At 41.5% G+C, this 14,496-nt stretch overlaps 1 protein-coding gene across 1 annotated transcript in view; it reads left to right on the forward strand.

The window, feature by feature from the left end:
- Positions 1-14,049, forward strand: part of DDX58 (DExD/H-box helicase 58) — a 40,423-nt gene extending 26,374 nt beyond the window's left edge. Inside the window, 6 exon segments of the mRNA XM_036854395.1 lie at positions 1,440-1,610; positions 3,307-3,462; positions 6,606-6,610; positions 11,013-11,147; positions 12,738-12,904; positions 12,906-14,049. Of these exon segments, the coding sequence (XP_036710290.1) occupies positions 1,440-1,610; positions 3,307-3,462; positions 6,606-6,610; positions 11,013-11,147; positions 12,738-12,904; positions 12,906-13,065 (794 nt within the window). The 3' untranslated portion in view covers positions 13,066-14,049.
- Positions 14,050-14,496: the final 447 nt, after the last annotated feature.

Genomic DNA, 14,496 nt, shown 5'->3' on the forward strand with positions numbered 1-14,496 from the left:
TTTCAAACTTTGTTATTCCTCCACACATAAGCACCCAGAAACTATTTTCATACTTGTTTGTTCGTCCGTCCCTCCATTCATCCGTCCGTCCGTCCATCCATCCCCCCACCCGCATTTGTTCTGTTCCAGTCACTGTGTATCTGCCAAGCAGCCTTCCCCTCCTCCTAAGACTAGACCACCAGGGAGGGGTATCCCTCCTCCAGACCCCACATCTCCCAGTTCCGCCCCCATTTCATTGTTTATCACATTGAATTGTAGTTTCCTATTTATATCCTTCTTCCACAACCTAGGAGCTCCTTGTAGATAAAAATGAAACTTTTCACCATTCCAGCCTTATCTGACAGACCATAACTGCTGAATGAATATTTGATGAACAAATGGATAAGTTCAGAAATTAGTGAAGTATGGTGTCTGTCTTGGGCATGTTCATTGTTCAGTAGAAATGATGGTGGAAAGAAATTGTTTTGGCCTCCACAAAATATATCTCAAGATTTTGGCTGCCAATATACTAGGGAAAACATGGAACTTTTATAAATTCAGGAATTCCCTCGTGGCGCAGTGGTTAAGAATCCACCTGCCAATGCAGGAGACACGGGTTCGAGCCCTGGTCCGGGAAGATCCCCCATGCCGCGGAGCAACTAAGCCTGTGCGCCATGACTACTGAAGCCCACGTGCCTGGAGCCCATGCTTTGCAACAAGAGAAGCCACCGCAATGAGAAGATGTACACCACAACGAAGAGTAGCCCCCGCTCGCCACAACTAGAGAAAGCCCGTGAGCAGCAACGAAGACCCAACGCAGCCAAAAATTTAAAAATATATATATAAATTCTGTTAACTCTGAGGTGGAGACCACTGAAATTCTTTCCTTCTCAGTGTATCAGTGGCTGGGAACTGCATACTGCTGGATCCTAGACTTAAATTCAAAGCCCGATTCTGCTGCTAGCTAGCTGTCATTTTGCCATACCTCCAAAACGTCAAGATCTTCACCTATAACAAAGGGGAATCATAACGTTTGCCACATCAACCTAAAAGGGCCTTGTGAAATTCCAGTGAGTAAGTAGATGTGAAACGGTCTTGTTAGCTGAAAACTGCTGTGCGTGTGCAAATGTGTTAAAATTAGCTGTTGATATTTTTGCAAAAAAATCAGTATTTGTTTTGATACACCATGACCAAAGCCACATAGCTAGTAGGTACCACAGCTGGGAGTTTAGGTCAGGCAGACTTGTGGCAGAGTCCAAGTTGTTGGACCCCACCTTAAATATCCTCTCAAAAACAAGGACAAGGATAGGCCCTATCGCTAAGGGTTGTTGTAAGACCACGAATGTAAAGCACTTATCACAGTACCTGGCATGTCGTAAGCATTCCATAATTAATAGCTATTTTTTCAAGGGTAACGTTCCCTCTTGGTGAGCTATACCTGCCTTCTGACTCTGACACAGGAATGACCCTCCCAGTACAGAAGTGTGTATTGAATGCATTCAGAACTGACGGAGATAACAAGATTCTGATTGCCACCTCAGTTGCTGATGGAGGCATTGACATTGCTCAGTGCAATCTGGTCCTCCTATATGAGTATGTGGGCAATGTCATCAAAATGATCCAAACCAGAGGTAAGAAAAGCTTTCATGCCATTACTAAAAGGCTGCCATTTTATCTGATTTGTGAATGTGTCTGTCATTCCAGCCTTTCTCCTTCACTGTGACCAATGGCACAGTGGACCCTGGTATCATTGGCCCTAAAGGCGGCTTACTTGGTCAGGACTGGGTGGCTACAGTTTTGTCCACTAACATATACTCTATTTTGGTTCTTGTTCACAATGAATACTGATTACTTGACCGACATTGGCTGACGTACTTATGGAAGGATAATTCCAACTTTGATTGAGGCTTTGGCAGTCATGTGTGGACCTTTCCTGGTTGTGCTTAGGTGCTGGTGGGCTCCCTGTATTCCAGAAGAGACACTCCAAGGAGTTGTGTCCCACTTGAACTAGACAGTCTCCTAACTGGTCTCTCTTACTTTTTCTAATTTCCATAACAACGGCTGCCACATCTTTTTTCCAGAAAAACAGCTCTGAGCATGTCCCTTGCCTGTTTAGAAACTCCAGTGTTTCCCCAATTTTCTTGATGTTAAAGCATTTTCAAAATCCAGCATCCACTTATCTTTCCAACCTTATTCCCCATTCTTCCATTTTATTCATTAGCCACTTCAGCCTACCTGACTTTATCATTTCTTCCTTTTTGAAGGAATTGTGCGTGTACTGCTCCTGCTGACCTTTGTTTTTCCTCTTCTCCTGCCTCCACATCACCTGTCCCTAATTCTCCCAGCTGGCAATAATCTCTAATTTGAATGCCTGTGACCCTTTTATCCATCTTTCTTTTTTTAAAAAAAAAAAAAAAAATTTATTTATTTAGCTGTGCCAGGTCTTAATTGTGGCATGCGGGATCTAGTTCCCTGACCAGGGATCGAACCCTGGCTGCCTGCATTGGGAGCATGGAGTCTTACCCACTGGACCACCAGGGAAGTCTCTATCCATCTTTCTTTTTTTTATAAATTTATTTATTTATTTTTTGGCTGTGTTGGGTCTTAGTTGCTGTGCGTGGGCTTTCTCTAGTTGCGGTGAGCGGGGGCTACTCTTCCTTGTGGTGTGCGGGCTTCTCATTGTCGTGGCTTCTCTTGTTGCAGAGCACGGGCTCTAGGCGCACAGGCTTCAGTAGTTGTGGCACATGGGCTCAGTAGTTGTGGCTTGCGGGCTCTCAGGCTCAGTAGTTGTGGCACATGGGCTTAGTTGCTCTGCGGCATGTGGGATCTTCCCGGACCAGGGCTTGACCCGTGTCCCTTGCATTAGCAGGCAGATTCTTAACCACTGTGCCACCAGGGAAACCCTCCCTATCCATCTTTCTTATAGCAGTTATCATTTTCCATCTATATTCCAGTGGTTGTGAACATATCTTATTTCCGATTTCCCCATCTGTTTATTATTCATCTTTGGGGCCCTCACCGTGTCATCCTGAGGGTTCATGCCAGATTGTCTTTAAGCAGTATTTCTAATAATGTGCCTGTCCAGTCACACTGTACCATGGAGACCCCAAGGAAGCCTGCCTAAGGTGGGCTCCTTGTTTATCCGAATGTCTAATGTGCAGGTGCACACCTGAGTTTGACTTCACACCCTACCAGCTCAGCTTTTCTAGAAAGTGGGATTCAGTGAACCAAAGATGAATTTTAGGAATACCCCTATTTCTCTCATATTCTCAGATTTATCAGAGTTTTAAGTCAAAGACACCAAATAAAATAGTTATTTTCTAATAGGCAGAGGAAGAGCAAGAGGGAGCAAGTGCTTCCTTCTGACTAGTAATGCTGATGTAATCGAAAAAGAAAAAATAAACATATACAAAGAAAAAATGATGAATGACTCCATTTTAAGCCTGCAGACGTGAGATGAAGCAGTATTTAAAGAAAAGCTAAGTCTTTGTATCTGTGTTACTCTTTCAGAATCTGACTGTTAGTCACAAACAGTCCCTGTTTGTGAGCATGGCTGGTACCTGTTATCGTATTGCTCTGAGTGTTATTTTACTTTACTATTCCATTCCCCGCACTGTGCGGCTTGTGGGATCTTAGCTCCCTGACCAGGGATTGAACCGCGCCCTTGGCAGTGGAGTCCTAACCACTGGACTGCCAGGGAATTCCCTGAGTGTTATTTTATTTTACTTTTTTAAAATGTTTTTAACATTTCTATTTATTTATTTATTTTGGGTGTGTTGGGTCTTCATTGCTGCGTGCGGGCTTTCCCTAGTTGCAGCGAGCGGGGACTACTCTTTGTTGTGGTGTGCGGGCTTCTCATTGCGGTGGCTTCTCTTGTTGTGGAGCACGGGCTCTAGGCACATGGGCTTCAGTAACTGCAGCACACAGGCTTCAGTAGTTGTGGTGCACGGGTTTCAGCAGTTGTGGCACGTGGGCTCAGTAGTTGTGGCTCGTGGGCTCTAGAGCGCAGGCTCAGTAGTTGTGGTGCATGGTCTTAGTTGCTTCACGGCATGTGGGGTCTTCCCGGACCAGGGCTCGAACCCATGTCCCCTGCATTGGCAGGCAGATTCTTAACCACTGTGCCACCAGGGAAGTGCCCAGAGTGTTATTTTAGAACCATAAGTTTATGCTTAAAATTTCACCCTGTAGTGAGCGTCAGATTCATTCTGCTTTGAGTCTCAGTGAGTTAAAATATATTGTATTAGTGCTAATACCTGAAACTATGTTTTTAGATCTAAAAGGCAAACTGAGCTAGACTTGCCCTTAAGTTGACAGTTCATTATGAGCACTACACCCTAACACTGCAAGACACAGCTCTTCTTAGTCTTTTCCTCAAATCTCTCTCTCTGTAACATCCAGAGTCCTCAGGGAAAAGCTTCCAGTGCACTGTGCCTGGGAGGTGTGCCCAGTGTGGGAAGTATGTAGGTATGGATAATAGTGTGAACTCTGGAGTGGCGCACTGATTCAGTCCAGCATCTCGGTAGTGACCTTAGTTTAGTTGTAATTTCCTTTATAACACAGAAAAATGGGGGGCAGATTGGGGAAACACACACATGCACACACACACACACACATACACCCATACTTTCTGCAGACCATTTGCAGAGATTTTATCTCAGACTCTCTGGAAGCATTGAACTCTGCAGGTCTGGGGCAGGAGCTTTAACATTAGAATCAGTGGTTCCAATCCCAGTTCTGCCACTTAACAAAATGTGTGACTTCAGGTAGTTCCTCTTTGAAATCATCATTCTCCTTGTTTGTAAAGTTGGGAAAATAACAGTATTTAACTCACAGGGCAGTTTGGGGGATAAAGTGAGACATATGCATTGCTTCCTACGGTGCGTGGTATAAAATAAGTGCTCAAAAATGGGAGCTGTTACTGGACAGAGGCATGAGGCCTACTTTAAAACTTCATGAAGGTGAGTCTTACAATTTAGTAGACCGATTCCATAGTGTTCATAATTTTGAAAAGTCATAATTTGTATGCTCAAAAAAGTATTGAGAAGCAATGAATGATCTAAAGCAAACTAATACTTATTTTAGGAAAAAATTACAGTGCTATGTCAGCGTTGACTCATTTTAAAGAACATTTCTTCCTAAAGTTTGGAGAACAAGATATTTAAAAATACCTCTTCCACACTTTCACTGAACAGAATTGAAGGGCAATTCTTTAGTTCCTCTTAATTTCCCTCCTTACTTTTACTTAGGATAGGGTTTTTTCACTGAGCCACTTCTCCATTTTGTAGAATACAGGGACACTGCTAATAAAGACTTTAAAACCATGTTAGCTTTGGCATAATTCTTTATCTCCCCCACTGAGTAACAAGGTGCTTACACTCACATGTGGCAGAAGCAATAGAGTAAAAGTCTTGAGGAAGACGGAGGCTGGAACAAACACATAGACATTCTTTTGTAGGCAGCACACCAGGCCATAGAGTGGGGTGAGGAGAAAATGGTTTAAATATCTGTTGAATTAGGCTATTTAATAGCATTTGGGATTCCCCTAACACCCACAGATCAAAAACGGGCAGAGGTGGTAAAGAATCAGCAAGGGCCCAGCACAGGTGCGGCCACGAGCCATTGGCAGCTGGCAATGCCATGGCAGCTGGGAGCTCAGAGTCTTGGTGTCGTCCCTGTCCCATCCTGGTGACCAGCCTCCACTGCTCTGTTGAAAGAGGAAGACCTTGCTTTCAAAGGCTTAGGAGAAGTATAATAAGGTAGGGAAAACCTTATGCTCTTAAAACTAAAAGGAATTATGGTTCTTGGGGTAAGCCCCCTTTCTGTGGTGTTTTGTTAAGGGTTGGGCATTGGATCTGAGCACCTGGGCCCTTCATATCAAAGAAACTCTGCAGAAGAGAGGGAACCAGTTCAGAGGTCTTTAGGGTAATTCCTGGGTAGGGGGGAGGGAGACTGTACACTTTCTTCTCCGCACCCACAGCTGCATTGTCCATTGTCTACGTGTGGCTGACCGTCACCAGAGCACTGTGGCCCTTGGGGAATCTCTGGTTACTCTCCAGCCATCTGAACATGTAGAGAGCTCAGAAGCATCCAAGAACTTAATACTATGATGGAAGCTTCAGGGTCTGGTAGTAGTATTTCATTCTGGAGGAATAAGGTATAAAGGCTATTTTTCACAGTTCTAGTTGTGGAGGGTCATTTGAAATCAAAATGAGGAAGCCTACTTTCCTTTCTTATGAGTAGAGGATAAGATATGGGTTGAAAGTTCAATTTGACGGAAGAACTTCCAACGTGATGTGTACCCATGACTGCACACAATCGGGGTTTCATAGTTTCGCTTTTTCCACCTCAGTGCAGGGAGTTAGGCTGCTTCTCAACCCCAGGTGGGCGATGGGGAAGCAGTGTGCCCTAGACTTAATTTGTGGCTTTGGTTGAACCTCTTTATCCAGTTACTGAGTTTTACTTAGTTTTCAGTATAGCAGTAATAGTTAGTTTTAATTTAATAGGATTTATATTTATTGCCTTTAGTGACATTTAAAATATTTGAGGTTATTAATATTTAATTGAATTTTAGTATATAATTGAATATCATTAGATATAAGTGAATTTTTTTAATTGGATGCCCAAAGGGCAAGTTTATATTTTTACCCTCTTTCCTATCAAATCCCCCCCTACCCCGAGCCTGCATTAAGTAGTGATCAGAACCATGTCTGAGAAAAAGAAATTAAAATTTCTCACAGGGAAGTGTATATCATGTAACCCAGGAATTTCACTTCTAGAAATTTACCCAAAGGAAATAACGGGATTAAATATACATAATGCAACAGTTTTACGGCAGTGAAAACTTGAATTGAAAATAGGAAGCATTAAGCATCCTTTATTCTTACAAAAACAGTGAAGATAATTTCAAGTGGGATGGGGTGGGGAGTTGGGGGAGAGAAAATCTTATTTTGATTGTTTTCCTAACCTGTATTCCAGGCCTAAATTTTTAAATATAAATCAAATTTTATTTGAATTTGAAGTGCTTTAGAGATCAATGGATTCTCTATGGATGATCAGTAACAAATACAAGATATACGGGGGTGGGACATTTCCCTTCACAGTGACAGCAATAACTGTGACTCATACATGCAGAACATGGGCTCTCCACCAAGCCGTGCAAATGCTTGTTTATTTATATCAACGGGCCTCACAGAGCTCCATGTGGTAGAGCCTCTTATTATATCATGCTCCAGGAGGGAAACTGAGGCATGGAAGTTTTCAGTGTCAGTAGACCACACAACTAGTTAGGGGTGGAGCTGGCAGGGCCCATCTGTTTAACTACTACATCTATTGGCCTAACCAGAAATGTTTGGAGTGTAAATAAGGACAACTAAAAAAATTTTACTTAGAGATAGAAGGTAGATTAAGACAAAAGAAAAGAAATGCCATGCTCTTGAATGGAACTACTGAATATTTTAAAGATGTGCATTTGCCGCAAATTCTCTTATAGGTTTATCATAACCCATAATCAAAGTATAAATGATATATATATTTTTTTAAATTTATTTATTTATTTATTTATTTATTTATTTATTTATTTATTTTTGGCTGCATTGGGTCTTCGTTGCTGTGCGCAGTCTTTCTCTAGTTGCAGCAAGTGGGGGCTACTCTTCATTGCGGTGCGTGGGCTTCTCACTGTGGTGGCTTCTCTTGTTGCAGAGCACGGGCTCTAGGCATGCGGGCTTCAATAGTTGTGGCACGCAGGCTCAGTAGTTGTGGCTCGCGGGCTCTAGAGCGCAGGCTCAGTAGTTGTGGTACACGGGTTTAGTTGCTCCGCGGCATGTGGGGTCTTCCCGGACCAGGGCTCGCACCCATGTCCCCTGCATTGGCAGGCGGATTCTTAACCACTGTGCCACCAGGGAAGCCCTAAATGATATTTTAGCTTGATAAAATGGTTCCTGAGTTTATACAGAACAATAAATAAATGAAAATAGCTATGACATTTCTGAAAAAATAACTCATGAATGGGTATTGCCCTACCCAATACTAAAGTACAAATCACCATCATTAACATTTTCATGGTTCTTAGCAAAAGACTAGCCTAACAGACCGAGGCTAACAACAAGGAGCATTAAAGCTGTGCCAGGCAGCCCTGAGCAATTATTAACTCATCTTACCTCGCAACAGCCCACAGAGTAAATGCTATTATTATTCCCATTTTGTATAATAATTGAGGAAACTGAGGCACTTGCCCTAAATCACACAGCTGCTAAGTGCTAGGAACAGGATTTGCACCTAGGCTATCTGGTTCCACCTGGAACACTTGATAAAAGAGAGGCAGCACCACAAACCACTGGGACAGAGCGGATCCTTCTACAGCTGATACTGTGAAAATCACCATGTTCTTTCTTCCTTTATGATGTTTCAAGTTTTCTTCTTTTTTCATATCCTTCTGTTGAGAGACCTTCCTTTTGCTCTTCTTTTAGGGAAGGTCTACTGGTGAACAAATTCTTTTAGTTTCCCTTCATCTGAGAATGTCTTGATTTCCTCTTTATTTTTGAAGGATATATTGCTGGATATAGGCGTCTGTGTTGACAGGTTTTTCTTTCAGCATTTGAAAACTACTGTGGCACTTTCTTCTGCTCTCCCATAGTGTCTGCTGAGAAATCTGGTGTCATCCAGATTGTTTTTCCCCTATAGGTAAGGTGTCAGTTTTTTTCTGGCTGCTTTCAAGATTCTTTCCTATGTCTTTAGTTTTCTGAAGTTTAATTACAATGTGTCTTGGTGTGGTTTCTTTGGGTTTATCCTATTTGGATTTGTCCAGTATCTTGTATCTGTAGGTTTATGTTACATTATGTTAGATTTGGGAAATGTTCCGTCATTATTTCTTCCAGTACTTTTTAAGCTCTGCTCTTTCCCCTCTCCTTCCAGGACCCCAGTGTCATAAATGTTAGATATTTTTAAATAGTCCTAAAGGTCCCTGAGGCTCTGTTTATTTATTTATTTATTCATTTATTTCGGTTTATTTTCTTTCTTTTGTTTACATTGGGTCATTTCTATTGTTCTGTCTTCCAGTTCACTGATTCTTTCCTTTTTCCTCTCCATTCTGCTGTTGAGCCCATCCACTAAGCTTTTTATTTTGGTTATTGTATCTTTTAGTTCTAAAATTTCCATTTTGTTCTTCTTTATATCTTCCGTTTCTTTGTTGAGCCTCTATATTTGTTCATGTTTCAAGAGTGTTTATGATGACTCATTGAAGCATTTTTATTATTGCTACTTTAAAATCTTTGTCAGATAATTCTCACATCTCTGTCATCTCCATGTTGGCCTCAGTTGGTTGTCTTTTTTTTTCATTCAGTTTGAGATCTTCCTGGTTTTTGGTACGAAGAGTGATTTTTAATCAAAACCCAGAGATTTTCATACTATATGATGAGACTTGGGATCTTATTTAACCTTCTGTGTCAGCTGGCTTCTTTCTGATATCATTCTGGCAGGGGAGATGGGGGATATTGTTTCATCACTGTCAGTTAAAGGTAGAAGTCTCGGTTTCCTACTCAGCCTCTGTTGATACCAGCAAGGGGAGGCTCCTTGTTACTGCTGTGTGGGGATGGGAGTTCTGGCCCCCCATGTGGTCTCCATGGACACCACAGGTGAGGGGGGCTACCATTTGGCAGGACTGAAAATCCTGGCTTTCTCTGACACCACCAGGTGGGAGTGTTGAGGTGCTTTGTAACAGCCCTGCAGAGTGGAAATCTAGGTTCCACACTTAGCCTCAGGGTTCAGGGTTTTTTGTTGTTTTTGTTGTTATTGTTGTTGCTGTTTTTTCCTGTGGGGTTTGGTAGAACAGCTGTTGTCTAAAAATTTTCTGTCTTGCTGGCTGCCCCTGTCCTGGTCTTTTGGCTAGAGAGATAGGGTTTTGTTGAGATTTCTTTGTCTGTCCCCATAGTCATTTCTGGTTGCCAGCTTCTTCAGCTCCATGTCTGGGATATACGAGGCAAAACGAAAACCCAGGAAACTCACTACCATGTTGTTTCTAGGGTCCCAAGGTTCCTAGCTGGTCTGCCTTCCTCTCTTCACCCTATAGAATCTTATGTTTATTTTATATATAATGTCCAGGGTTCTTAGTTGTACTTAGCCAAGGCCTAAATTTTGAGATAGAATGTGGTCATCCTATACAGACATTTAATTTTACTGTAATTCAACAATACTCTCTGTGGTTGGAAAGGAAGAGAGAAAAAAGATTTTAGGCAGTGAGGGACTCTTCTGCCTACTGTTCCATTCAGTGGGTTTATGCCTTGCGAGTGGGTGTAATTATTCCTGAAACAGTTAATGCATATCATATGTCTGTTTGTGAAGGATTTTTATTTTTTTATTTTTTAAAAGATTTAATTTAATTTTATTTTTGGCTGTGTTGGGTCTTCGCTGCTATGCATGGGCTTTCTCTAGTTGTGGTGAGCGGGGGCTACTCTTGCGGTGCGCGGGCTTCTCATTGCGGTGGCTTCTCGTTGTGGAGCGTGGGCTCTAGGTGTGTGGGCTTCAGTAGTTGTGGCACACGGGCTTCAGTAGTTGTGGCACGTGGGCTCAGTAGTTGTGGTGCACGGGCTTAGTTGCTCCACTGCATGTGGGATCTTCCTGGACCAGGAATCGAACCCATGTCCCCTGCATTGCAAGTGGATTCTTATCCACTGTGCCACCAGCGAAGTCCCTGTGAAGGATTTTTAAAGTTTTACCAACTACTAAAGTAGAAAGCATGGTTCACATGACTATTTTATGGACATCTTTAGTGCTTTTATGGGCATCTTTGATATTAAAAGACTAATTGGAGGCCACAATTAAACATTAACTAACAAAGAATTCTCCTATTAGGAGAATCAATAAAATTACCTATGAGATTTTTATGAACAAAGCCATGTATGTTCATGGAAGTTGTATAGGAATGAATGATTATGTACATATATATGTGTGTGTGTATATATCCTAGTTATAGTCAAATTACATATTTGAGGAGGTTCTTTTGTTTGTTTGTTTTGGTTTTTTGCATCTAGGTTTGCCAGATACAGATTCATGAAAAATTCATCAGGGATAATCAAGGAAAAGCAAAACCTGTGCTTGATAAGGAAAATAAAAAACTGCTCTGCAGAAAGTGCAAAACCTTTGCATGTTATACAGCTGATGTAAGAGTGATGGAGGTAGGCAGCCTTTTTAACAAATAGCACTGGGTCATTTTTTAGCACTCATTAAAGCTTATTATCTATCAGTGAGATATTTATAGTAAGAATACTATTATTCTGTTGTTATCATGGCCATGGTCCATGTATTTTTAAAGGGCTAAAAAGTTTAAAAGAAACCCTTGATGTTCAACAATAAAGAAATAGCTTAAAGATTGCTGCACAGCTACTTCATTATATATTACGTAGCCATTACAAATAATGGTTACGCTAAATGCACCATGGTATCCTGGATTAGATCCTAGAACAGATGAAGGATATTATTAGAAAAAGTGGTAAAACCTGTAGTTCAGGGTAAATCTGAAATTACTCCAAAATAAAGTTTATTAAACAAAATGATTAGGAAGCTTATATAGTATAATGAAAAACTTCTTACAAACTAATGGTAAAGTGGGAAAATTAACGAGGATACAAAGTAGTAAATATGCTATGATCATAGCAGTGCAAAATAATAGCAGCAATACCACCATCACCACCACCAAAAAAACACTTACGTTTGTACAAAAAAAGGCTAGAGGACGTATACTAAAATGTATTAATATTTTGCAGTGAGACACCATGATTTTTTCTTTCTACTATTTTATGTTTTCTAAACTTTCTTTTGGGGATATGGATCACTTTTACAATGGAAGCAAAATCTCCTTATTTTAAAAACATGACATCTGCAGGTTAGCTTTCTATTTTTCTTTCTTAAAACTCTTAGATAAAGGGTTAGAAAAATCTCCAAAGACAAAAATTGGATGTAACTATTGCTGCCGATTGGGGAGGGTGGAGGGCCTGGGCCGGGTCAGATGATGAGTCATTACTTTAGGGTTCTGTTTAGTCTTCAGAAAGCTGAGTCTCTAATCAGTCCAACATTGGAGCAAGAAGCATATTAGGGGTAATACTGGCAAGTTCCCATACCTTTCTGAGTCTTTTTCTTTAGCAGTAAAAGGAAGGTCCTTTCAGCTCCAATTTGGGTGATCTTCTGTTGAAATGGCCCTTTTAGACTATGTTTTCCCGAGGGACTGGTATGTAGGATCTGCGTTTGTTCTGTGCACTGTGGCGTTTGTTCAGGTTTATTCTAACATTGACTGGGGGTGGGGCCCTTGGACACATTAGTCCCTGAGCCTCTTCAGATACACATTGACCCTTTGTTGTTGTTCTCAGTATCCTTTGGATTCTTCCTGTCAGGGCCACTGGTGAACTCAGGCTTCACAGATCTTCAATAAATACCCCTTTGTCTCTGAATTAATAAGGAGTATCTATTTTTGGGAGCCAGGTTGCCTGGAAAATTCTTAGTCCTCCCCTTCATGAGGTGTCCCCTGTCCCCTCACTTGCACCTCCACCTCCACCCTCACCTCCACCTGTGTCACTGGGGGTCAGGCTGCGTGGATTCTACTCTGGCCTTGAGGCAAATCCACATTTCCTTCTTACTCCATCTGTAAAAGAATTGGGATTCCGCCTTCTCATCATCTCTGATTATTGTGGAGTTTTCTTTTTTTTTAAATCACAATTATGTTCTGGTTCTAACGTTCTCTTTTGTATGCTATTCGATCCCTTCATCTGTAGGAATGCCATTTCACTGTGGTTGGAGTTGCTTTCAGGGAGCACTTTGTGAGTAAGTTACACCCCAGACCAAAGAGCTTTGGGAGTTTTGAGAAGAGAGCAAAGATCTTCTGTGCCAGGGAGGACTGCAGCTATGACTGGGGAATCCATGGGAAGTATAAGGTATTTGAGAAAGATTCAAAGTTTTGTGGTGGAAGATGTTGCAACTGGAGCTCAGACACTGTATGCAAAGTGGAAGGACTTTCATTTTGAGACCATCCCATTTGATGCTGCAGAAATGTCCACTTGAGCTCAGGACCTCAGTCTGCAGGGAATGGGTGACCTTGAGTGAAGAAGAAATTAGACCAGTGGGTGAATCACAGATCACTTGTACCACTGTCAAGATATTTTCCCTAAGGCTGGTACTGTACTGAGTATATATCATTTAACTTCTGTTGTTTTTAGCAGTTTGTACTGTATCACTTCATAAAACACGAGTGAATGAATCACAGCACTCAGTGAATCACTTTGTAGGTCAGTAGAGCTTGGGAAAAATGAAAAAGGCTTAACTTATTGCCATTCTTCCCTTCAGAACCCACTGCCAGTGTGCACCGCTAGCTACTCAGTACACATTGAGGTAAATGAATGAGTGAATGGAATGTTGAAAGGTTTTCCATGCTTCCCTTTCTTTCCTTAACCTACTGTAAACTGGCTTTTACCCTTAATAATCTACTGAAATTGTTTTTGTCAAGGTCACCAGCGACTCTGGTGGCCCAATCCACTGGGCACGTCTTAGTCCTTCCCTCTGTTTGACCTCTTTGCTGCTTTTGGCCCTGTTGAATACTCCTTTCTTGGAACTCCCTCTTGGCCACTAGCACTTCTAACTCTACCCCAGTCTTTTCTATTGGCTCCTTTTTGCTGATCCTTTACACGTTGGTAATTCCAAAGGTTCAATATATATACACATACATAGGCATAATAGTCACATACACTTGTGTTCTCTCTTTGTGGCATCTGATCTTAAAATTCTACAGTGGACAATTTTTAGTAATGGGGGCATTTAAATAATACAGTACTCATTGAGAAGTTGATTTCTGTTCTTTTAGTTTATTGTACATCTTGACCGATTAATTTGTTTTCTTAACCTGTGCTGTTCCCTTCGAATGGTCATTTCAAGCCATTTTCCAGTAACAGTTGATGGTCAACATTCGGACTCTGTTCTCAGGTAGGTCCCTTGGATGATACTGAAGGGGCAGTTTAATTTGGCCGTCCTTTCTATTTAAAAACTTAGAATACATATCCAAATGGCATTCCTGTGTCATTTAACAAGGTTTGCTGATGCTCCAGAGCTTAGTTTGGGGTTTTCCAGACATGGAGACAACTACCTGAGTTTTACTGTCTCCATCCCGGCCAAGGTATTTTATGTTCTGCTCAGGATAGCCTCTATAGTAATTTAAGCATCTTCCTAAAACAGATTCAGATTAGTTGTTTGTAATTCACTAGGACCATCAATGGCTTAAACAAACCTCCAAACATCATAAAATGTTAATATGCTCAACATAAGGGGTCGCATTACTCTTTTCAGATAGCACCTATTTAAATCTGAAGGCTAATTGGTGTCCAGGAGGCCACCCAGACCCCCAGATCAGTCCTGGAGATCAGTGGGGTGACCTGCTGCAGCCACCTCTTCCTCCTTTTGATCTGACGAGAGTCAGAGAACTTGCCAGTTACATAACTTCTCCTAGGCTTAATTTTCTTCATCTGTGAAACAAGGATAATACAT

Source organism: Balaenoptera musculus, chromosome 6 (genome assembly GCF_009873245.2).
Source record: "Balaenoptera musculus isolate JJ_BM4_2016_0621 chromosome 6, mBalMus1.pri.v3, whole genome shotgun sequence".
Taxonomy (NCBI): Eukaryota; Metazoa; Chordata; class Mammalia; order Artiodactyla; family Balaenopteridae; genus Balaenoptera; species Balaenoptera musculus.